Genomic DNA, 23532 nt, shown 5'->3' on the forward strand with positions numbered 1-23532 from the left:
CGATCCCTTGGGGATGGGAACAGCAGCAACAGTGGTGGCTATTAGCTGAATCCCGTAGTGCCAAAGATTAAAGGGGATCGGTGATTGACAGAAAGGGGTAGGACTTTTGCCCATCCGTCACAGGGAGGATGTTTTTGTTAAAGGGCCTTGGGAGAAGAGACTGGAAAGGGGACTATGGAGGGTGTAGTGCCCTTTGGGGGAAAATCATGGCATGTATTAAGGTATCTTCAATTGCCACTGAAGTGGCTAGACCTGCACATTGTGGCTCTGTAGAAGCCTGGCCAGAAGTAAAAACAACACTTCCCAGCTATTGCCCTTTCTCCTCTGAAGCCGTGGAATCTGAGGCAAAGTGACTTCAGATGACCAGATTTGCCAACTCTGGCTTGGAAAATTCCTAGAAATTCAGCTGTGGTACCTCAGGATAGTAGAATTTGGGGGGAGAGCTCATTGAAATGCAATGTCATAGAATCTTCCCTCCATAGCTGATATTTTCTCCAGGGTCATAGATCCGGAGGAGTTAGCTGTGTTAGTCTGTAGTTGCAAAATAGCAGAGTCCAATAGTACCTTTCAGACTAACCAACTTAAATTGCAGCATAAGCTTTTGTGAACCACAGCTCTCTTTGAGAGATACATTTTCTCCAGGGGAAGTGATATCTCTAGACAGCAGTTACAATTGCAGGTGAACACCAAGTCTTTCCTGGAGGTTGGTAACCTTAATGTTAAAATAGGGCAATTCTGCTTGAGGGCAGGGTCCATCTGGGCATGGCCCCACTGTACCCATGGAAGAATTTTGGTCCTGCCTCCTTGACTGAGAGATGGGAATCGTCCATGTCAAGATGCCTTCCCTCAGAGCAAAAGGAACCTTTAGGGTAAGTGCCAACGTTCCTTTCTGTTACAGAATCACAGAAGATGCTATTTGCATTGGCAGATGTGCAAACAGAACAGATATACATATAAAAAAATCTTACTGTAAAGCATTCTCTAGAGTAAGATTTCTTTCCCTCACCCCCCCCCTCTAAAAAGCACTCATTTACACTTGGTATTGAAAGATATTGCAGTGTCCCCCAGTACTGAAAAATCTCCAATATTTCCAGCTAATTTCCACACGTGTACACTTGCCTCTTAAACATCCACTGGTTCATTTTTTTCTGTTTCTTAAGATGCAGTGCTGCTGGGGAAATATTTTACCTGACATTTGGTTGGATCTTAGAAACTTTTTACTAATGCAGGTTATATTCTCCCACCTTTCCTGTCTCTTAGTAGCCCCCATGACTCCTGAAAAGTCCCTGCTGAGAGGCAGGAGACTCATAATTAAAATGCAGACATGGGGGGTGGGGAGTACAGTAAGGAAGAGATGGGAGCTATCATTCACATCCCTCCGCGTGAGTGGAAGACTTACAGGATTCAACCAATACTCCAATCCCAAATGACTGCCTCCTTGCAAAGCTTGCATCAGTATGCCCATCCTTGCTTGTTCAAGTAATACAGTTGCAATACTGACACTTCTATCCGATGCAGTTACTCCAGTCTAATTCAAAAAGAGTCCAGTAGCACCTTTAAGACTAACCAATTTTATTGTAGCATAAGCTTTCGAGAATCACGTTCTCTTCGTCAGATGCATGGAGGACAGAAGGATGCATCTGACGAAGAGAACGTGATTCTCGAAAGCTTATGCTACAATAAAATTGGTTAGTCTTAAAGGTGCTACTGGACTCTTTTTGATTTTGCTACTACAGACTAACACGGCTAACTCCTCTGGATCCAGTCTAATTGGTTTCATTGAGCTTAAACTGGAGTGGCTCTTTATAGGACTGCAGTGGAAGTATTGCAGCTTGAACTATTTTCTCTAATGGAGTTCAGCATGAAGTTACTAATTTTAGGCATCCAGCTTCTAGAACGTGCATACAGGTCTTTGGCCTTTTATTAGTATCCCTTTGCAATGTGTGCTTTGTTCCTGCTTTGGTACATATACAGTGTTTGCATCCTCTTCTGCATAGTTGATGATGATGACATTTGGTTTATATACTGCCCTTCAGAACTTACACACAAAGTATGTCATTATGGTAAATACATTCACATGCTTTTTGCAGCAAAGTAATGTCATAATTGTTTTGGGGTTTTTTAGCCACTGCCCTGGATATTTTATGAAAAAAGAATTTATCATCAAAACCTCCTTTGGAATATATGTATTTGCATGTATATGATCCAGTATAATTTTTATGAACTGAACTCTGTATGAGCTTCAGAACAATTACTCACTGTTGTTAATCCAATGTATTTTGCTGCATACATAATGGCAAAGTATTGTTTGCAAAGTTTCACCCTCCTAGCCCCTGGCCAATAACCATTGTTAATATGAGGGCTGCTTCCACACATGTTGGATAATGCACTTTCAATGCTCTTCAGCGATAATTTGGAACTAGTTTTTTGTGTGTGAAACAAAAAATCCACTTCCAAAGGATTGCGAAAGTGCATTATCCAACGTGTGTGGAAACGGCCGAGGATAAAATTTAAGGCATCCTTTCTTAGAGACTATTTCCATGGCTAAACCCTCAAGAACAGTCAAGCATTACTAGGGAAGTTGAAAGTGCCCAAGGCAGCAATGACGTTGGTAATTTTTTCCTTTGGAGTCTAAAGTAGTTTGAACAAATGGAAATGCAATTTATTAAACCCATCCAGGATGTAAACCACACATTTTATAGAGGCATAATTTCCTGTGTAATGATTCTCCTGAACCTTGTGTAAATGTCTTTCTTCAAATTCTGAAACTCCATTGTTAATCTTTTTTCAAATTAAGGGATACCTCAAATAAAAACTACTTCCTTCCTGTTCTCTATGTACTTCTTCCATCCTCCTCTTCAAAGACTGAATTATCTGAGAATCTAATTTTGTGATAGCATGGGATATATAGGTCTAACAAAAGACTGCTTAATCTACATTTTCTAGTGTTCTCTTCATAAACTAAACATGCTGGCCTGCCTGTCTTACTCCTTGCTTGTAGGAAACTATGCAGTTTCAGCAGCCTAGTCCTCTAGACTTGAATGTTATTTTCCTTCCTGGTAAGTTGTTGCCCGTATATACAGAGTGTAATGTTACAACACTTAAAAAATGGCATTTTCTGAATCATGATAGTAATAATACTAAGGAAACAACTGCAGATACCATGCAATCAACTTGTGACGTGGCTATATGAAATGATTCCATTTAGCATGTCAGAGCCAATTAAAATGGTTACTATCTTCCACATTAAGAAATGTCGTAAGACTTCCAAGAATCCACACCCCAGTGTAATCAGACTTTGAGTCAGTCCAGTCAGTCTGAGGGTCTGGATTGACTGCTAAGATTACAGTAAAGACAAGAAAAAAGCATGAGACAATAGAAAAATAATCTTCCAAGTAACACAAGATTCCTAAAAAATCTTATTCCAGCATAATCTTTTGTGGACAACAGCCCACTTCTGCAACTGTTAGGAGTGGATCCTCACTATTATATGTAAGGTATTAAAAAAACCCAGCAGGGTCAAAGAGCCATGAAATACAGGAAGTAGAAGGTTAAATATAACTATGTAAAATTAAAATCTAATCTCAAAAATTTCAAAGGCCATTCATTGGTTATACAAAGCCAGCTTTCATCAGATATGATTTTTACACAAAACATCTTGTGCTTCAAGGCCGACACTGCCCTCCCCCTATACTTCCTACATAAAACAGTGAGAATCCATCCATAGTGCACAGTGAGGATCCACTCATTTCATCTGAAAAAGCTCTAGTTAACAAAAGCTTACGCTAATTTTTTTGTCGTTTTCATATTTACTTCTGCTGCAACACACTAATTGTACTGCCCCTCTGAGAAAATAATAAAGCACCTTTGCAAGCTGTAAATTAGGAAACTAACCAGGGCTCATGGATAAGATAGGTTAATCAATTTCTGCCCAAGATTTAAGACAAGAAATATACTTAAAATGTAAGCATAATCTGTGCATGTACAAAATCTTGTTTTGTATTCCAAAGTAGAGAACTTTTTAAGGAAATGCTGGAAAAAGCAAAAAAAAAAAAAGGCTGAGTTCATCAGGTAATAAGTGAAGTTCTTTAGTGTGATATTGCTTTGCAAGCCCGTTATTACAATAACTGCATGCAGTTTTTATAATGAGTTTACCATGTCATGTAACAACAGATTTCCAGAAATGTTTAAACTAGGGAGAATTTCCTCCCTGCCCAGGAAACACAGAAATTTTGAGGAAAATTGAAGTATATACTTACTTTCCTATTAAACCTAAGCTTCTTTTATGGATTGAACAACATAAAATGATTCATTTATTACTTAGCATATAAAATGTTTGTTGCATATTTACAGAATTTAAATATATAAATGTCTTCATTTTCTAAAAGAAAAATTGCAAGTACACCCAATACCAGAGAGTTACAAAGGCTGTACCCTATGCTACTAAAGCACATGTATCTTTAATTTCTGCCATTTGAGAGGTGGTGGGGGAAAGCTGAAGGTAGAAAACAAATTCCATAGTAACCAAAAGAAAGTATTTGGACACAAAATGTCTCTCAAAGTCACAATAGGTAGGATTGGCAGCATGTTTGGATATTAAGCTAAACTTTATAACATAGAAAACATTGACCTTTTAAATAATGTATTATCATTAAATACATTATAGCATACTGTTGCCAAAATTTACATTTTTTAAAAAAACTTTGACACTGTTGTATGTGTCGCCTTTGTTTTCTTCCCAGTCCCCCAGACAATCTCCCAATTAAAAGACTGACAAAGGCTTGAAACTTCTTCAGGCTGTACAGCTGGAATGAGTGAAATGCTTTGTATGACAAGGGCTTTTTTTTAGTGTTTTCCCAAATTTTCCAATTATTTCATTTGATTTTTTAAAAAACATTTGGTCCCCCCTGCAACAAACAGAAAAAAGAAGGATTCTCCACCCCTAAATATCCCATTTTGTTCTAGGCCCTACCAGTAAAATTATTTTTAATATTCAGATAACATATTTCAAATTGTGAAATTAGCCATGAATCTCCAATTATAGAGCATTTTAAGTTAGCATTAAGCTCTGAACAAGTTGTACTTTTGTTAGTGATCTTAGGAAACTAGCAGAAGAAAGTCTACAGCATTCCTATAACTTTATTAAAGTACGGTACTTGATAACTTTGTTGAAGTGTGTAAGCTCTACAGAGAAAGATTACTGTGTGCTGCAGTCTTTAAATCCATGCTCATTTAACAAGACCTGTTTAAGTTAAAACAAGAAATCTACTAAACTTCAGTATGACCAAAACAATATAAATTTGTATTATATAGTATAGTATTTTATATAGTATAGTAGTAATTCACAGGAACATAATTTCAGTTTATTAATAATTCAGTTTAAAATAAATAAAAATTGTTAATTGAGAGGCTAAAGAAGTTACTTTTTATGATTTGAGCACCACATCAATCAGTCATTTTATTCTGAAAAACTGTATCGTTCAGATTTGATCAAGATAGTCAAGTTAAAAAAAGAAAAGTCTGAGGGAAAAGCTCATTTAATTAATTTACAATAATTTACAGCCATTTTGTAAAAAGGCATTACAATTGATCAAACTGGAGAATACCTGTCTATTTTACAATTATCTTGGTACAGAATTTAAATATTCAAGCTTGTGGTGAAAAAGCGGCAAGGTGGTTGCGGTGTACAATGTAAACAAGTAGCTTTGGAAAGTGAACAAAGTCCTTGAGCCTGTTTTTTTTTAAAAAAATCCTCTTGATTCCTTAGGGAAATAAGATCGCAGGTTAATATGTGAATGCTTATCTACAAACATAATTTAACTTGCATTCAGGATAAAACCACTTTGACAAGAGTCCAGATTAAGATCCAGTCTGAGTGGGGCAGTGTTGAGGTCCCTGTAAAAAGTAAACATCTTTAAATTCTTTTAAAAAATGTGCTACAACATTTGCAGCACAGTGCAGCATTAAAACTTTAAATACAAAAATATTTCTTCTTCTGTTGGGATAATAGAACTAGCATACTGGAAAGTAGTAACAATACTGCTATTGATAGCACATCCGGTCCATGTCTTTCAAGTCATGTAAGGCAATTGTTGTGTTAGTTTATTGTGTATGGCTAAAAAAAAAGTCCAGAAATAGTCTTCGCTATGTTTTCCGGCTATTCCACATATGTTCAGGTGTACTTTTGTGATCTGTTGAATGTTCAAAAGGAGATCTATGTCCTAAGGGAGATCTTGAATCATAAGGAGATCTTTGATCTAGTGGAGATCTTGGGCCACTACTAGACGCTCTGTGGTCCATTTGCCAGTCTGAATGGTATCTATAGTCTCTTGAAGATTTATGATGACTGTAGTCTGAATTGGACCGATGATCTAAGTGTATCCGATGATCTGAATGTGACCGACTGTCTTTTAAACTTCCTTCCAGATTAGAGCTATGATCTCTGTTTCTGTGGTCATCTAACTTTCTGTGTTTACCATCACTGTAGTATCTGAAAAATAAGAAAGCTTAAAACAGTATTTCATAGGAACTGCATCAATCATTAATTCTTTTAAAATAATGTGCGTAGTTCCTGAAAAATAAGGCTATGTTGTTTGATACGTTGAGGGGAGCAAAAATGGCAATGCCTTCCAGAAATACAATTTAAATACATATTTTTGGCTTCTGATTGCCAGTATCTTACCACTTTTGGCTACTGCAAGCACAAATTTCTTGCATAGGCTTGTAAGGGCTATGCCTCCTTGTCTTCTTTCTATTACACAACTATTATTTCCATTACCTGAATTTGCAGGGCTTGACCTGGACTGTATGTCCACCACCACAATAATACTGTTCCATCAACTGCAGTGCATCCTACAGCAGAGTCACCCCTTCTATGTCCATTGACTCCAATGGATTTAGAAGGGAGTGGCTCTGTTTAAGATTATGTTCATGACCTAGTATTAGTGACCTGAAACTAAGATGAAAGCCTAACAGTTTCAAAATACTAATAAAAACCTTTCTCTTCTCACCTACAATATGCTTCAAGACAAAATCAGCATCATCTTTGGGAGGTGGGGAAGGCAACAACAATATAATAAATTCCTTTTATATTTCCCCCTTGCCAATGCTGTATTAACTCAGAATCATATCCATCTTATTAATGAGAAATGTTAGACAAGAATTATGGGGAAAGTATAGGTACACAGGTGAATGACAGTGAACTCACCGGTTATCTTGTTTATAGTGATCCCAATCCCTATGATCTTTTCCATTGCTGAAGGCAGAGTATGGCCTTTTCCTAGAGTCACTTTTTTTGTAGGTATCTCCATGAAGTCTGTCTTTAAGATGATCATGATACTGGGGTAAATGTCTGTCAGAGGAATAACTGTCTCTGCTGCTATCATCATGGTTTGTGTTTTCTTTTAGTCGTTCCACATCTGCATACATAGAAATACAGAAGTTTGTTAGCTGCAGATATTTAGACAGCATAAATGACAACTTTAAAAAAATAAACAAATATGACATTTCTGTAAACTAAACAGTAGTCAAATTTCCAACACTCTAGCATATGTACAAAGGAACAAGAACAATAGCTTCATGGCCTAGCCTAACCTAGCCTGGTAGGGAATGAGTTTTTCAGTGTAAAGCTATTGGGCAAAATTTGCTAAAAGGTAAAAAAAATCTGTTTCCAGATTTCAGTAAAGAAATACATAATAACAAAGTATTAAGAGATCTCCCCCAAAGTAAGAATATTGTGAATGAGGTTACTAAAGAGTGTGGGGCCTCAGAATGGGACAAGTATCTGTTTGTCATGCTGCTGGAGGATGCTCTTCTGATGTGGTGTGAGCTACTGGAGAGGACAGGAGAAGGGCAGGGCCCATGGCAGCATGTCCAAGCAAAAGATCCTGAGACTGCGCCAAGGACATCAGACCTGCTGATGATGCTCACAGAAGTGGAGCAACTGTCTCCCTGAGATTGGAATGGTGCTTCGTCAGGTGAGAGACTTTGGAAAAAGAAGTGTTAGTTGTTACTAGATTAATAATGGACTGCGAGGGAGACAGGTATCTTTTGATCAATCTATAACCATCTGAAGGACTGCTCAGTGATCTGGGGAAGTCAGCATGGTTTTGTCCCTAACAGATCTTGCCAGACCAACCTGGTTTCCTTCTTTGATTGAGTGACCAGCTTACTGGATCAGGGGAACTCTGTTGACGTGATTTATCTGGATTTCAGTAAAGCTTTTGATAAGGTCCCCCATGACATTCTAATGGGCAAACTGGAAGACTGTGGAATGGACTATGGGACAGTTCGGTGGATAGGGAACTGGTTAGAGGACCGCACGCAAAGAGTGGTGGTCAATGGTTGTTGTGGGTTTTCCGGGTGGTCAATGTCGTTTCATCAGATTGGAGGGAGGTGTCCAGTGGGGTGCCGCAGGGCTCGGTTTTGGGCCCAGTACTTTTCAGTATTTTTATCAATGATCTGGATGAAGGAGTGGAAGGGCTGCTCATTAAATTTGCTGATGATACCAAATTGGGAGGCATAGCAAACACCCAACAAGACCTGAATACTCTGGAGAAGTGGGCAGCAGTGAATAGGATGCAATTCAACAAAGACAAGTGCACAGTATTACATCTGGGCCACAAAAATGGGAAGCACAAATACTGGATGAGGGATACACTTCTGGGAAGTAGTATATGTGAAAGGGATCTTGGGGTAAGAGTGGACTGTAAACTGAATATGAGCAGTCAGTGTGATGCAGTGGCAAAAAAGGCTAATTCAATCTTGGGTTGTATCAAAGGGGCCATAGCGTCGAAATTGCAAGAGGTCATAGCCGCTCTCTATACTGCCTTGGTCAGGCCACACCTGGAGTATTGTGTGCAGTTCTGGAGATCTAACTTCAAAAAGGATGTGGACAAAATCAAGAGGGTGCAGAGGAGAGCGACAAGGATGATCACGGGTCTGGAGACTGAGCCCTACAAGGAAAGGCTGAGGGCCTTGGGAATGTTTAGTTTGGAGAAGAGGAGATTGAGGGGGGACATGATTGTTCTCTTTAAGTATTTGAAAGGCTGTCATTTGGAGGAGGGCAGGGAGCTGTTCCAGTTGGCAGCAGAGGGTAGGACCTGAAGCAATAGGCTTAAATTACATGCACAAAGGTACCGGCTGGATATTAGGAAAAACTTTTTCACAGTCAGAATAGTTCAAAAGTGGAATCAGCTGCCTAGGGAGGTGGTGAGCTCCCCCTCATTGGCAGTTTTCAAGAGGCTGGATGAATATTTGTCAGAGATGCTTTAGGCTGATCCTGCACTGGGCAGGGGGTTGGACTAGATGGTCTGTATGGCCCCTTCCAACTCTATTGATTCTATGATGGTTTATCAGTAAGCTGTAGCTTTGGAGAACCTGCAGCATGGTCTGGACTTCTTGGAGACTCTGCAACATGGACAGAGATCTGATTAGAAGGCTGTTCAGATAGGCATAAGCATGCACACCGTGGGTCCTGAGGTGGGTTATAAAGACAACCATCAATTTAGTGAAGATATGTGAGAAGGAGAGACTGAATGGGAGGATCCTCTATTGGAATTGCTTATAGCGGTAACAAACTGGAGATTAAGAGAAAGACAGGTAGATGGGGACATGATTGTAAGCCTCCTTGAAGTCTATGGACTGCAGAAAGCCCCTTTATGAAGGGCCTTCACACAAAACTGCCTCCTCCTTACTAGTGTCTTGATAGGCCTTAGGTTCAGAATTCCTCTCCAGTCACTTTTTCTCCAGCATGACAAATAAGACAAAATAAGACCCAGAAAACCTCTCCTTCTCCAGCACTGCCTCTATTGCTTGAATCTCCAGCAGGTGATTGACTATCTGGAACATAATCAAGTGTTGCTCCCATTTCTTAGACACTGGAGAGGGCAGAACTCTGTTCCTTGAGGGGCCTGTGGAGATTTATTAAGTACTTCCTTAGTTTTTTGGCAGAGGTTTCTTCCTTAGTTTGTTGGCAGAGGAGTCCTGGGGAAGTGGGGTTAGAGCTGGAGTTGAACTGTGATCTGTTTCAGGATACATGAGTTCCTGGAATCCCATTGATGGAAAGAACACTTAGAGCAAGAAAGGAGATAAAACCATGCCGGCAGCCAATTGGCCCAAGAACTGCAGAGCATTAAGCTGACTTTAACTAGATCAGAAGAAGGATCCTGTAGGAGTTTCTCTGTCCAGAGGAAAGAAACTCTGGAGAAGACTGAAGAGGCAGAGCTGACTCTGATGGGAGGCCTGAAACCCCATGGGCGGTCTTGAGAGAGAACTTTTTTCTTCTGTTGCTGGGGTCTCATAGGAGGATCCTGTCACCATCTCTGAATAGTACTGAGACCTTCAGTGTCTTCATGATATAGGAGGGGAGAGTACATCCTTTTAGCAATAGAACCCAGGCCTCCCCTGGGGATGTGTACTCACTTCTGAGGGCTTCACCAAAGGCATCTGGGAAGAGCACAGTATCGAGAGTAGGGACCAGATGACGTAACACACTACCATCTCCCTTGTTGGAAGTATTCTGGGGTGCACTGGAAGGGGCCTCTGGGGCACATTTAAGGACAGATGATCTTTCCAAGGAGACCAAAACATTAGACTTACCATGAGGGTTTCTTCTCATTAAGGAAGATATCCTTAATATTGGGTTATTCCTCCATCTTGCTCCATAAGCAAGGCTTATGCAAATAAATTTTGTAAGGCTTCCTCTGTCATAGGGAGGCAGATGCCAAAGCTTTCAAGGAAGACAGGTCTACCTCTATGTAGAAACTGCTAATGAATGGTATCTGTGAGAATAAGTCTCTGCCTCAGTCATGTACCCACCGCTGATGCCTCCACTGCGCAAAGGGAGGATACTTTCTAATCCATTGATGAGAAGAAACCCTCATGATAAGTTCAATGTTTCGTTCTCCATCAGTGGAGGAAGGTATCCTTAATCCTGGGAAGTTGAAAAGGATCCTGGGTGGGACAGTCAAGAAGACAGCGAGACAATGGGGAACCACCTGTTGGAGAATTCTTCTAATAAAATCTGCCTCAGCTGAGGCACACATCCAGTCTGTAATGTTTTTACAAAGGTTGAGGCTGAAGTCTGTGTAGCTGCCCTACAAATTTCTTCCATAGGTGCTTTGGTGTAGATGGTTTATGAGTAGCTACTGCCCTAGTAGAACAGGCAATGATCCCAGAAGTTGTTCAATCTCATAGGCTGGGAAGATGCAGATTTTAATCCATCTGCCTATATTCCAGTTAGACATCTTCTTTCCTGTTCTACTAGGAAGGAAGGAAAAAGAGTCTGACTATCTTAATGTTTCTTCTGACATCTAGTTTGTACCAGTATCATTCTTTAGGATTACTGGGATGACAGAAGAGGAGGAGATGGATCTCCTGGTCTCTGTGGAACATGGAGTTTACTTTTGGCATGAAGGAAGGGTTCATATGCAGGGTTATGAGGTCTTTGTGGAAAGAGTGAAAACTCTTCCTAACTGAGAGGGCAGGGAGCTCTGAAACACTTCTGGTTGATGAGATGGTGATGAGAAAAGCTACTCTGAAGGCCAGAATCCTTAAAGGAGATAATTTCAGAGGTTTGAAAGGAGACTTGTGAAGAACTGAGCACTTACGGAGGGAACCTATGTTGAGTAGGAGGACTGGATAGAGATGCTCTTCATAGGAAATACTTGACATAGTTGTGTCTGGAGATGAGTTGGCCTCTTTTCAGCCTGAGAACTGAAGACAGGTCACAGGCTGCTGCTGGAGGGTGGTGGACTGGAAGCTTTGCTCTAGGTCTTGGAGGCATAGAATCTCTGTGACACTTGCTGAAATAACCTTCTTCCTTACATACTACCTGACAAGGGCTTTTCACTTGTAGATCCTGTAGGTGGAAGGTTACATGGAAGACATCTATGACTGTTTCTGGGCAACCATGACCCTCTAGCCCCTGCTTTTCAATTTCCAGGTAGAGACAGTCTGGTTGGGACGAAAAAGAAGGCCTTGTAGTAGAATGCTGTGAGCTTGTGGAATGATCCACAGGATCTTTGCCTTTTCTTCTGCACCACTTGACAAAGGCCTTCCATGATGTGTTGTATATTCTATTAGTAGAATGTTTCCTAGAAGCTAGTAAGGTGTCAGTTATCTCTCTGGAATAGCCTAGTTATAAGAAGTTCTTCAGCTCAATCTCCAGGCGGTTAAATGTAGCCTCCCCTGATATTAATGTCAAACTGGGCCTTGTTGCAGCATGTCTGGAGATACTGGAAGACATACTGGAAGAGTTAGGGGTGGATGTGTTTACAGCTGCTGAAGGGTGGAAAACCACAGATGCCAAGTCCAATATAATGCTACTACTATGATGTCTGCCTGCTGTTCTTTGATATTCCAGTTAGACATCTTCTTTCCTGTTCTACTACGTAGGAAGGAAAAAGAGTCTGTTCTTTGATCTTCCTGATCAATTCTGAAAGAACCAGGATGGAGGATAAGTGAATGGAAGATTGCTTGGCCATTGGGATGTCAAGGCATCAGGTACTTTGGCCTTGGGATGGTAATATCAGGTGAAGTCCCTGTTCACTTAATGGTTGGTTGGTGACACAAACAGATCCACCAGGGGAAGATCTAGGTGTGTGATGATTATCTGAAACAGATCTTTCTTCAGGGACCATTCCCACTCCTGAATGGTCTGCCTGCTGAGCCAATGCGCCTAGATATTCATCGATCCCTTGATATGTTCTGCTTTGATGGATACCTGGTTCTTCTCTACCAATGCTAGAACCTTGATTGCTTCCTTGTGTAATGCTAAAGATCTCGATTCTCCTTGTTTGATGAGGTAAATTTTGGCCGACATGCAGTCTGTTCTGATTAGGACATGTTGGTCTAATTTTTGTGGGCTGAAGTGTAGTAGAGCTAGATAAATCACCCAAAAGTGTCATCAATGATGAAGACCAGGCCTTGATGACTGCTTGTGACAGTTCCTTCATTTTCTTTGCCTTTGTTTCTGTTAGGAGTCTCTGTTATGGTTATAAGGAACTTTTCTGTAAGATTATCAGGAAACTGTAAGCCTGTAGACATCAGATAGCTGCTTCTGTGTCTTGGTGCAACTTTGTCTCAGATTAACAAGTGGCACCATGAAGAATATAGAGTATACTTCTTGTCCCCTTTCTGCAGGAGGGACAGGTTCTATAGCACAAATGCTGAGGAGATGGATTGCGGCATAGGTTCTGTGAAGCTTTCCTGAATCCTTGGGAATGGCAGAAACGGTAACATTCTGGTGGGAGTCTGATGAATTCTATGGATGCTTGTCTAGAAAAATTTTGAATTTGATCTTTGGTTGTACTTGATGAATTTCAGTAAAACACTATGGGAACGAAGGGAGTAATTCCCAAAGGGTCTCCTGACGGTACGGCTCAGTGTCTTGAGCAACACTTTTTTCTTATCTCTGATTTCGATAAGGATCTTATCAAGAGTGTCCCTAAATAGACTATTGCCTTGAAATGGATAGGCTGTCAGTCAGCTTGCCAGGCCCACAGCCATAAAGTTCTTGTGTTGATTGCTGCAGATGCCATGGCCCTGGATGTGAAGATTAGGGAATCTAATGTTGCGTCTACTGTGAATGAGTTGGTTTTGAGGACTCTATTGGCTCCCTCCACAAGGTAATGGTTGCTGGTTGGGATGAGCTGAAGAAGTTTCTAGACCAGACCATAGCTGCTCTCGATACTAGTGAGATGATGGAAGAAGCCTTGATGGCCACTGAAGTGGTTTCATGAGCTTTTCTTAGGGCGAAGTTGGCCCTTTTGTTTGGGCTGTCCTGGGCTGTGCCCTCAACATCTTCTGACAGTAGTCCAGATGACTGTAATGCTGCTATTGGAGCATCTACTAGTGGGACCTGAAAAAACGGATTTGTAAATTATGGTAAAGGATACCATTTCTTAATAAAGGTTGGAAATTGCCTGTTGGCCATAGGTTTCACCCATTCTGCCTTTAATTGCTTCACAAAAAAAAATCAGGGGAAGGGAAGACTCTCTCTGCTACACTCAACCTAGGGAAGAATTCTTTGTTCCCCTTGGGTCTGCCCTTGGGTTCTGAGGTTGATTGACCTGTTTCTTCTTCTGATGGATTCTCCTGAAAATCCAAGGCTGCCATGGTCTTGGATAGGAGAAATTGGTAGTCCTCTGATTTAAAGAATCTTAGAGTTTAAGGGATTTTGTATATCATAATATATTGTATATTATGTATGTGTAAAATGCTGTCAAGTTGCAACTGACTTATGGTGAACCCTGCTGGGGCTTTCGAGGCAAGTGGGAAGCAGAAGTTTGTCATTGCCTTCCTCTGCAGAGAAAACTGTATCAAACAAAGAGGCTCTTTGTGGGAGAAGATGCTCCTATACTTCTAGATAGGGGTCCCTCTCAACCACCACATGGTCAGACACGTCCACTCTGGGTGCGGGTGCCGGACTGGGCCATTGGGAGCAGTCTGGGATTGGCAGAAAAGGGAGAGGGGAAATGGATGACATCAATCAAAGTGTTGAAGCCATGGCCCTCTTGTCCATTGTGGGGCTATCAGCATCACCTCTGCCCTCTGTTCCATTATTTTCTGTTACAGCTTGGGAATTGGAAGAAGAGGTGTTCCAACTGCCAACAGGAAAGAGAAAGAAAAATGAACTTCTTGCCTCACTGACTGGACAAAGGGAAACACCCAAGATGTCCTCCGCCTCAGAGGGAGAAAATGTCTCCCCCATTGCTCTCTTGAGCGCTACCCATAGCTATGGGAATGAACTGAGTGGAAGGAGAGTGAGGTGCCCTTGCTGCACAGATGGCCTTCTATGGTTGCTAGGAGGGAGGCCACAAGACTGAACGTGTTGGTGGAGGCTTCCTCACTGGGCCCAGTAACTGCTGGAACTTCGGCGTGAGGAAAAGCTGGCTACACACTTTCCATCCATACTGAACCTTTGGCAGGGGAGCAGTTGCAAAGAGTAACTGCTGGCCAGTTCCACGCTGGTTCTGTGAAGTCTGTGCAGCCATGCAGGGCTCCAGCTGCGGCTTGACTTCATGCAGCAAAACACTCCCCCAAAGGAGCAGAAATATCCACCTCTACTGCTATCAAGTTGGAAGTGAAGGAGATGTTTATACATGGTAACTGGAAGCTAAAAAGAGAGCTGTTGAATAGACATGGGCACGATCCAAAAAATAATCCCGATTTAGCTGATCGTGATTCCGCGGCGGAGCCAAACCCAGGTACCCAAACCTCACCGATCAAGTCCTGTTTCCGATACAGAATCGGGAAGGCCGACGCGGGAGGGCGCCCCACCACCAACACTCCCCCAGACCAGAGTGACCAGGCACTAGAGTGTGTAATACTGTGTGAGCCCTCAGCCAAGGAGGTGCCTACTGAGCTTGGCCCCAGAGCTAGATGGCAGCCCTGGAAGCAGAGAGAGAGAATAGGAATAGAGCCCAACCCCAGCTGCAACACTCCCCCCCAGACCTGAGCCCTCAGCCGAGGTGCCCACCGAGCTTGGCCCCAGAGCTAGGCGGCAGCCCTGGAACCAGAGGAGATAGCTCCCTATTCCCTATTCGTTGAAGCCCAAAGCTAAAGCTCCCCCCCCTCTCTCTTGCGCTTTCTCTCTCCAAAAGCGGCAAGCGAGAGCTCGCCTCTGTCCCACTCCACTTGCGAGCGGAAAGTGAAACTTTGTTGCGCAGCAAATGGCTATTTATAAAGCCTGGGTCTGCTACACAGGAGGGCTGTGTTTGGCCGCAAGAGCTGCCTCTCAGGCTTTGCAGGGATGAGATTCGAGTGCCCATGGCTACAGAAGAACACCCCCTTCCCCCGCCCTCCCCTCTCTTCTCCCAAATGGACGAGACGGGCGCGCGCTTTTCTGGCTGCTCCGTGGTTGGAAGGAAGCCCTGCTGATCAAGGAAAGCTGGGCTTCCATTCGCGTTTCCAGGGCGACAGAAGGAGGGCAAACAGCTCCGGCATTCCCCAGGCTCCGTTTCCACGGGGCTCCGTTCCCTCGGGAACAGATGGCTGGTGCCAGACTGTCTGCAGACTGCAATCCTGAACGTAAACCGATCAATCCGATCGAGCGCCCCACCCAACCGCTGAACCGGGAGCCGTGAACGGAACCGATCAGCCCGGTCCCGATGGCGCAAACGCCAAAATCGGGGCAATTTTCAGACCGTAATTCCGATTGTGCCCATGTCTACTGTTGAAGCTCATCTAGCTGAGCAATACCCAGGGCATTGACTGAGGTCCACCTCCAACCAGTTGTGGGAGCCTTGGGAGGAAATGTGCATAAATCCTACTGCCTGTGGAGTTAGAAGGAAGTACAACCCAGTGTAAGGATACCTTCCTCTATTGATGGAGAACATCTGCTTTCCTTACATGCTCTAACATGGATTTGAAAGCAATGAAACTTACAGACTGATTTTTACCATACTGATTTGGAAACAAATTCTGCTGACTGCCAATGTATCAACGGCAGGCTGTCCTTTATTATCATTTCATTAAGCATTCTTAATTCTAAATAAACTACAATATATTTCCAAAACTTGTTACTTCAACAAATAATTGTTTCTTTGTTCTAACTAAGGCATCAGAAAGTAATTACACCTTGCTATCATAGTGGTTCTGTTCACAAATACATTAATCCAGGTTTTTAGAGAGAGAATATTACACATGACCCTGATATGAAATCCTCTCTCTTTTATTCATTAAGAATATCCACCATTCCTCTTAGATCAAGGCAGCTTATTTCATGATTTAGTTTGTTTAATGTTATTATTTAATTTCATGTTGTTATTTCTTATTTCAAAGTTTATACGATTTCTTCAAACCTCTGAACACACACTCTGCAAGAGTTTCTTACCAGGATTTCTTATCAAATGAGTATTCATGCTACTGCTGATGTTTTGGTCATTGTGCTGCTGAAAGAGATAAGGGAAACTATTATTCAGTTTTAATTTTTCAACAATACAACTTGAAACAAATCCCACTTAACTAAAGTTTAATAACCATTTAAATATTAATTAGAAATATTTTCCAGTGCTAATTTTTTATTTACTGTAACCCACCAATCCAGAATAAGAGCACATAACACATAAATTATTACCTGACTTTCTTGGCGTTTTTTAATTGCATGTTTATACAATTTGTGCAGTTTTCTGGCATCAAATTCTGTAAATTTAGAAACAAAAATCCACAAGTTTCTAGAATTGAAAAGAAGAAAGTGATTTAGTTTCCCAGTCTTTTAAAATGTCTTTAACACATATTCTTGGTTCTCCATTGCACTGATACAGTGGCACACCACCACAATTTAGACATGGTATTATGGGGTCCATTATGAGACATTAAAAAACAAAAATAAAAGTTCTTTATCTAACTTTGCAAAAACTACATCATATACACACACACTAAAGAAAATGTATCTCCAGAAGTTCTGTGTGATTCTTTATGACCAATACACTTAAAAGAATTTGTGATATAGATCAATTAGAATATCGTTTCTGTGGCATGTCCTTTTAAGCTTGGATTTAACCTTTCCAGGATTTGAGGAATGTGCAAGCTATTTAAAGATCTTAAGTGTACCAAAATACAGGACAGCTTCTGTATCCCTTAAAATGATCAACTATGTCCCCGTGGCACAGTGGTGGTGGAGATTGTATCCCACATACCGCTGTTCTGTAATGATAATATGGGAGTTAGATGACATAATTGTGCCACTTCTGGCTACAGTATGAAGCCATTCAGCTGAACAATTTACCCTTTTTCTTACTAAGAAGTATGTGCATATCACTGAAAATATAGTTGTCTCTGAATGCAAACTTTGGGACTCGATCCTAGATGCTGAAAGAACTCTGTTAATCTAACATGTATAATTCCTTTATTATTCTGTTTTAATTATTGTATTACTGAAAGGTGTGTTGCCCGTTTATAATACAGCTGTCTCACTACATTTTGATTTTCTAACCAAATTTAACAAATGATGATGATAGTGATTTAACAGAGTACAGCCTCCATCTGGTGGTGAATGTACAGACTGCATTATGATAAAGCAGCTATGAAATTTCATTTTCCTTCTAAAAATGTCATTTGCTGTACATTTTGAGATACAGCCAAACATAACACACTTATATTGTGAACAAACACAATGTAGGACTTGACTGGCATTGTGCCTACCTTCTATACTAGTGGCCAAAATTGTGGAAACCTTTTGGAAAACGTGTATTTTTGAGGTTTGATGGCACATAACACCACTTTTTTTGGAGTAATACCATAAAATTATATATCAATGGAAAGATAATTTAATCAAGAATGTAATGCAATAACTTCTATGGATTTTTTTTTTAGAACAGTAGTTATAAAGAAGAAAATTGAAACACACAGAAAAAATGAGTTATACAACAATTCTCACCATTTCAGTTAATACTTAGTTGGGTAACCTTTTGCTTTAATTACGGCCTTACAGCACCTTCTCATGGAGTGAGTAAGTTTTTTAGTTCTGCAGCTGTTGTATTGTGAAACCACGATTGAGTTATTGCTTCTATTAACTGCGTTTTTTTGCTGGGTTGCTTCTCACTAACCAGTTTCTTTAGTCGGCTCCATAGATTTTCGATGGGATTAAGGTCTGGGCTACTCTCAGGCCATTCCAACAGTGGAAGATGATTATCTTGAAACCACTTTTTGCACACAGCATCATCATCACATGGAGCTGAATCTTGTTGAAATATAAATGCTTCATTATCTTGGAAAAGATCATGTGTGGAAGGCTTCAGTTTGGGCTCAAGTATTTCATTTATGTATTTTTGGGCATTTATATTGCCATTTATCACGCAAATTCTGCCCACACCTTTTGATGTCATACAACCCCATATCATAACACTAACTGGGTGTTTCACGGTAGGTGTAATGCAATCAGGATGCAAATCTTCTCCGATTCTTCTTCTCATGTATTTTATGCCATCACTACCAAACAGGGAGATTTTGGTCTCATCACTCCAAATAACACTGTCCCATTGTTCCACTGTCCAGTTAACATGGGTTTTAGCCCAGTTTAATCTTTTCAACCTTTGTTTGAGAGATAACAATGGTTTTTTTCATGGAATTCTAGCATTAAGACCAAATTCCTCCAGTCTGCGCCGAACAGTCCTTGCACTCAACTTCACATTGAATTGCGCCATTTCAATCTGTATACACCCCGATGATTTTCTTCTGTCACCTAGGCTCAGTCTCTCAATTCTTCTATCATCCCTTGCTTGTGTGCACCTTTTCCTGCCTTTACCAGTCTGGTTTTGTAGTGACTGAGTTGCCTTATAGCTCTTCAAAAATTTAGAAATGCCACCTTTGGTTAAGTTTCCACCAATTTTTCTTGTAATTTCTTCATAACTGTAGCATTGTTCACTTAATAGTACTATTTTACATCGCTTTCTGGGTGACCAGTCAACTCTTTGTGCCAGTTCTTTAATTTTTTACGTTTTACAAGCTCACTAAATGAAAGAACACAAAACCAACCAACCAACTTGATAGCAATCACATAACACACTGACAAATGACCTCCTCTCAGCTCCAATACATGACATCAATACCTGAATCCTACTGTGACCTGATTGGCTCATTGCCAAAAGAAGATGACACCTGATTGGCTCTCTAAACACTCATGCTCATTGGCTACATTCAAATGAAGGAAAGCTACTTCATATCAACCTAAGCAAGTTGTGCTTCCTTTTCCTGGTTATCTGGCTATAACATTTGATAGAATACAGATAACTGAACAAACTTTGTTGCATTACATTCTTGATTAAATTATCTTTCCATTGATATGTAATTTTATGGTATTACTCCAAAAAAAGTGGTGTTATGAGCCATCAAACCTCAAAAATGCACTTTTTCCAAAAGGTTTCCACAATTTTGGCCACTAGTGTACATATATTGCCCTTTTTAAAAAAATGGCCCTAAGCAAGGGACTATTTAAATAAAGGCAGAACTTGGGCATTAAAAATCTTGCCAGGCAGCACTTCTACCATACACAGCAAGCTAGAATCAGGTCTTGTAGTTGTGAGGTAGCGGAACACACACTGAATATACTCAGAAGCCAGAGTTACAGCTATCCTTACTATATGTAACTGCAAGAGTCCCCTGATGTAGAAAACAAATCTATCCTGAATCTTTTCTCTACATTTTGTTAATCTTCAGGAGAATGCTATTAATAAGAAACAAGACACACAGCCACAGCCCATCCTGGAAAAGCACACACAGAAAGGTGAAATCTTGAGCTGGACATGATGTGTGTGTAGCTTTTTTTTTTTGCTGCCTCAGAGTCTCTGCTCCCCCCTTCATCCCTCCATTGATATGTAATGCAGAGTTCTGATTCGCAGTTGCTATTAGAAACTCTTAATGAATTTAACTCTTGGCAAGATTGGGAACAAATACAAAAAACTATTATTTTGCTCATCCTCTGAACAATGAAGGGTTGTCATACATGATTATGAGAAGATGTTATCCAACACCTCTGAAAATGCACTGCGGATGACCCCAATATTGCAACTTATGTTGGAAAGGCTGTTTTTACATTGTTGGTGGCATTGCCTCAAGATCTGATAATTTTGGGGAAAAATATTAATCCAGATACAAAACAATGCAGGATACAAGAACCCATTAAAAACAGTTTTATCAGAAATGTTTGATTATAAAACAATACTCAAAATAAGATTGGCGCTAACTACATAGCTCTTGGAGGCTGCTAAATTCATAGTTACAGCATTTTGGAAAAATATTTTTAAAAACACTTTCAATATAAAAAATGGGAACTCTTGATCTTTCCTCCCAGCTCAAAACTGCAGATAATTTATTTCACACAACTCATTTCACAAATAGATGGCTACTCCTTTTTGCATTCACTGAAAAATCTAAGCAGCAAATCCACAAAAAACTTTGAAATACGGCTCCATTTTGGTTTATTAAATAGCCAAATCTAGAGTATTTTAAGTATTTTACCAGCCACCTAAATTCTATATGATGTGATTTCATAAATGTTCACTGACTCAAGTATGCCTGTTTCAGAACACTATTGGTAACTGTTTTTATTATTAGTCCTTCCTTCAAGCCTGGCTACCTGGATCCATGCTATGGTAACATCAAGACTTGACTATTGTAATGCACTATACATTGGTCTTCCATCTAAGTTAACTAGGAGGCTCCAATTAGTGCAAAATGCTGCAGCTTGACTGTTATCAGGAGCGAACAGGAGCATGAACATCACTCCCATCTTGCAGTCACTCCATTGGATACCTATCAGTTACCGTGCTCAGTTCAAGTTATTGGTTATCACATACAAAGCTCTTAATCGCGTTGGTCCAGCATACCTCGGGACTGTCTCCCTCCCTATGTTCCTTCACAGCAGCTTCACTCATCCAAACAGGGTTTCCTGCAGGTGCCACTCTGCACATGGGTGAAATCAACAGCAGCCCGTACATGGTGGCCCCTACCCTGTGAAACAGCCTGCCTGAGGAGGTCAGGTGAGCCCCCACTCTTCTGGCTTTCCGCAAATGATGCAAAACCAAATTATTCAAAAAGGCCTTTTACTTAGATAGGAGGGCTGCGTTGTAGGGAGGGGGTTCCAGATGCTTCGCTAATGAGTTAGGGACCACTGACTTCACCACTATGTTGCCTTAAGTACTACACATTCACTTTAAATATGTGCTCCTATGTGCTAACTGTGCTTCATATTGTCTAATGTTAGTCCTAAAATTGCTTATGTTCTATTTCAGCATTTCTTCAATTCTGTACTGGATTCTTGCTAATGCTATGTCTTTGTGTACTAATCTCACTCTGTGTAACCTGCCATGAGAGTCTCAGTGAGAAAGGTAGACTATAAATGACATAAATATTAATAACTGTTTTGTTCATGTTCTTTATAATGTATTACTGTTATTGTTATTAGCTATAAATATTGCTAATAATTAAACAGTGTTAAAAATAATCTCTTAACATTTCTTTCCTCCCTCCTTCAGGGATGACTTACTTTCTCCACTGTTTGATTTGTTCAGGATTTGTGTATTCTTTTAAACACTCAGTTATATGATCCCCAATTTTGATCAGACACTGTCTGGTATGCTCCAACTGTTCTCTTTCTGAAAGACCTTTCTCTGGTCTATCCAGCTGTTTCAGTGCTGCTTTGACAGGCCTCATTCTTTCTTTGCACTGTAAAAATAATGAAACACAGTATCATACAATTAAGATAATGAAATTTCATCATATGATTTATCAGTAAGACAATATTTCTAGAGGAAACCAGAAGACCTTGTTAAAATTTTAAGCCTTCCTTTTATAGAATGTTTGCCCTAATTTTTTTTATTTAATTCCAATTAAGTATCAGCTTAATTACTCAAGAAAATTATTGATAAATAGTATTCTATCTGGTATTGTATTGTTTGACTGAGAATAAACCCAAAATCTGCTCAACAAATAACATTCCATGCCATTATTGTACGTTATTTGTTAACTAGCTTGCCAAAGGGCTGGTTTGAAAAGAAAATGAGAGTGGAAGGCTAAAGCCTCAAATCAAGGATAGTTTGCAGCTGCCATTCTTTCATCATTCTTTCGTTGCCTCTGGGAGGCAAGGCACTTTCCTTCCAGGGGCCAGATTTTTGCTGATCCCTTTCCTGATAAGACACACTATGGGTCATGTATTTCATATTATTTTTAGTTAGTTGGTGCTACCTGAGCATAAAGCATTGGTAAATCTTCATTAGCAGCAAAGAACAAGTCTTACTATACTGAATGTCTTCTGATCCAGTTCTTCAGATTCTTCAGATATAGGAACTGGCTCACTACTTGCCGTTATATGAACAGGAATGTCAGGAGGTGGGGTTTTCTTGGGTTTATCTTTGCTATCAGATTTGGACTCATTTGTCTATAAATCAAAAACAAAAGAAAACCAATTCCTAAGTAGATTGTGCCATAAACAAGGAAGTATGATACAGAGTAATTTTAGTGAGAAAAGAAGAAGAGGCATTTGTGTAGAGGCTTTATCTCCCCCCTTATGCAAAACGGATTGCACAACTGAGGTACTACAAGTACAATGTGATCAGTGGTAGATGGGGGGACTCAATTACCTTTTCTTCCTTTACTTCTTTTTCTCTCTGACTATAATCTTTTACTTTGCTTTCCCTCTTTTCTTTCACGTCTTTTTCTCTTAACTCTTTCTTGTCCTCTTTTTCTTTTTTCTCCCGTTTAAGATCCCTCTTGTTTGTCTCTCTCTTTTCATCAATCTCTCTTTTCATGCCAGGATCTGTGTCAGGATTTTCTTCATTTTCTTTTTCTGTTTTTATCTTTTTATTTGGATGTTTTCCTGAAGACACATCATCCTAGAATATACAAGCATAATACCAAGTTCAGATGTAAACAAGCCGTATTTTAAGTCAGAAGCTATGGACTCATTAGTTACTTTGTTACTTTTTTTTCAACTACCTTTCCATTTATTTGCAGACTGAACACTAGCATCTGTTCATTCTTCTCCCATACGCCATTGCCGTGCATTGGGGATTGGGGGGAAGGGGAGAAGAG

At 40.3% G+C, this 23532-nt stretch overlaps 1 protein-coding gene across 2 annotated transcripts in view; it reads right to left on the reverse strand.

Moving 5' to 3' along the window:
- Positions 1-5521: 5521 nt before the first annotated feature.
- CHD1 (chromodomain helicase DNA binding protein 1) overlaps positions 5522-23532 on the reverse strand; it is an 81834-nt gene continuing 63823 nt past the window's right edge. Inside the window, exons 31-37 of one of the 2 annotated variants that reach the window (XM_054986499.1) lie at positions 23082-23333; positions 22739-22879; positions 21989-22167; positions 17081-17177; positions 16838-16892; positions 7208-7418; positions 5522-6490 (exon numbers count right to left, since the gene is read on the reverse strand). In XM_054986499.1, coding sequence (XP_054842474.1) covers positions 6145-6490; positions 7208-7418; positions 16838-16892; positions 17081-17177; positions 21989-22167; positions 22739-22879; positions 23082-23333 — 1281 coding nt within the window. In that variant the 3' untranslated portion in view covers positions 5522-6144. Of the gene's footprint in view, positions 6491-7207; positions 7419-16837; positions 16896-17080; positions 17178-21988; positions 22168-22738; positions 22880-23081; positions 23334-23532 lie in introns of both variants that reach the window. The other variant, XM_054986498.1, reaches the window with a different exon arrangement.

Source organism: Eublepharis macularius, chromosome 8, assembly GCF_028583425.1.
Source record: "Eublepharis macularius isolate TG4126 chromosome 8, MPM_Emac_v1.0, whole genome shotgun sequence".
In the NCBI taxonomy this organism is placed as follows: Eukaryota; Metazoa; Chordata; class Lepidosauria; order Squamata; family Eublepharidae; genus Eublepharis; species Eublepharis macularius.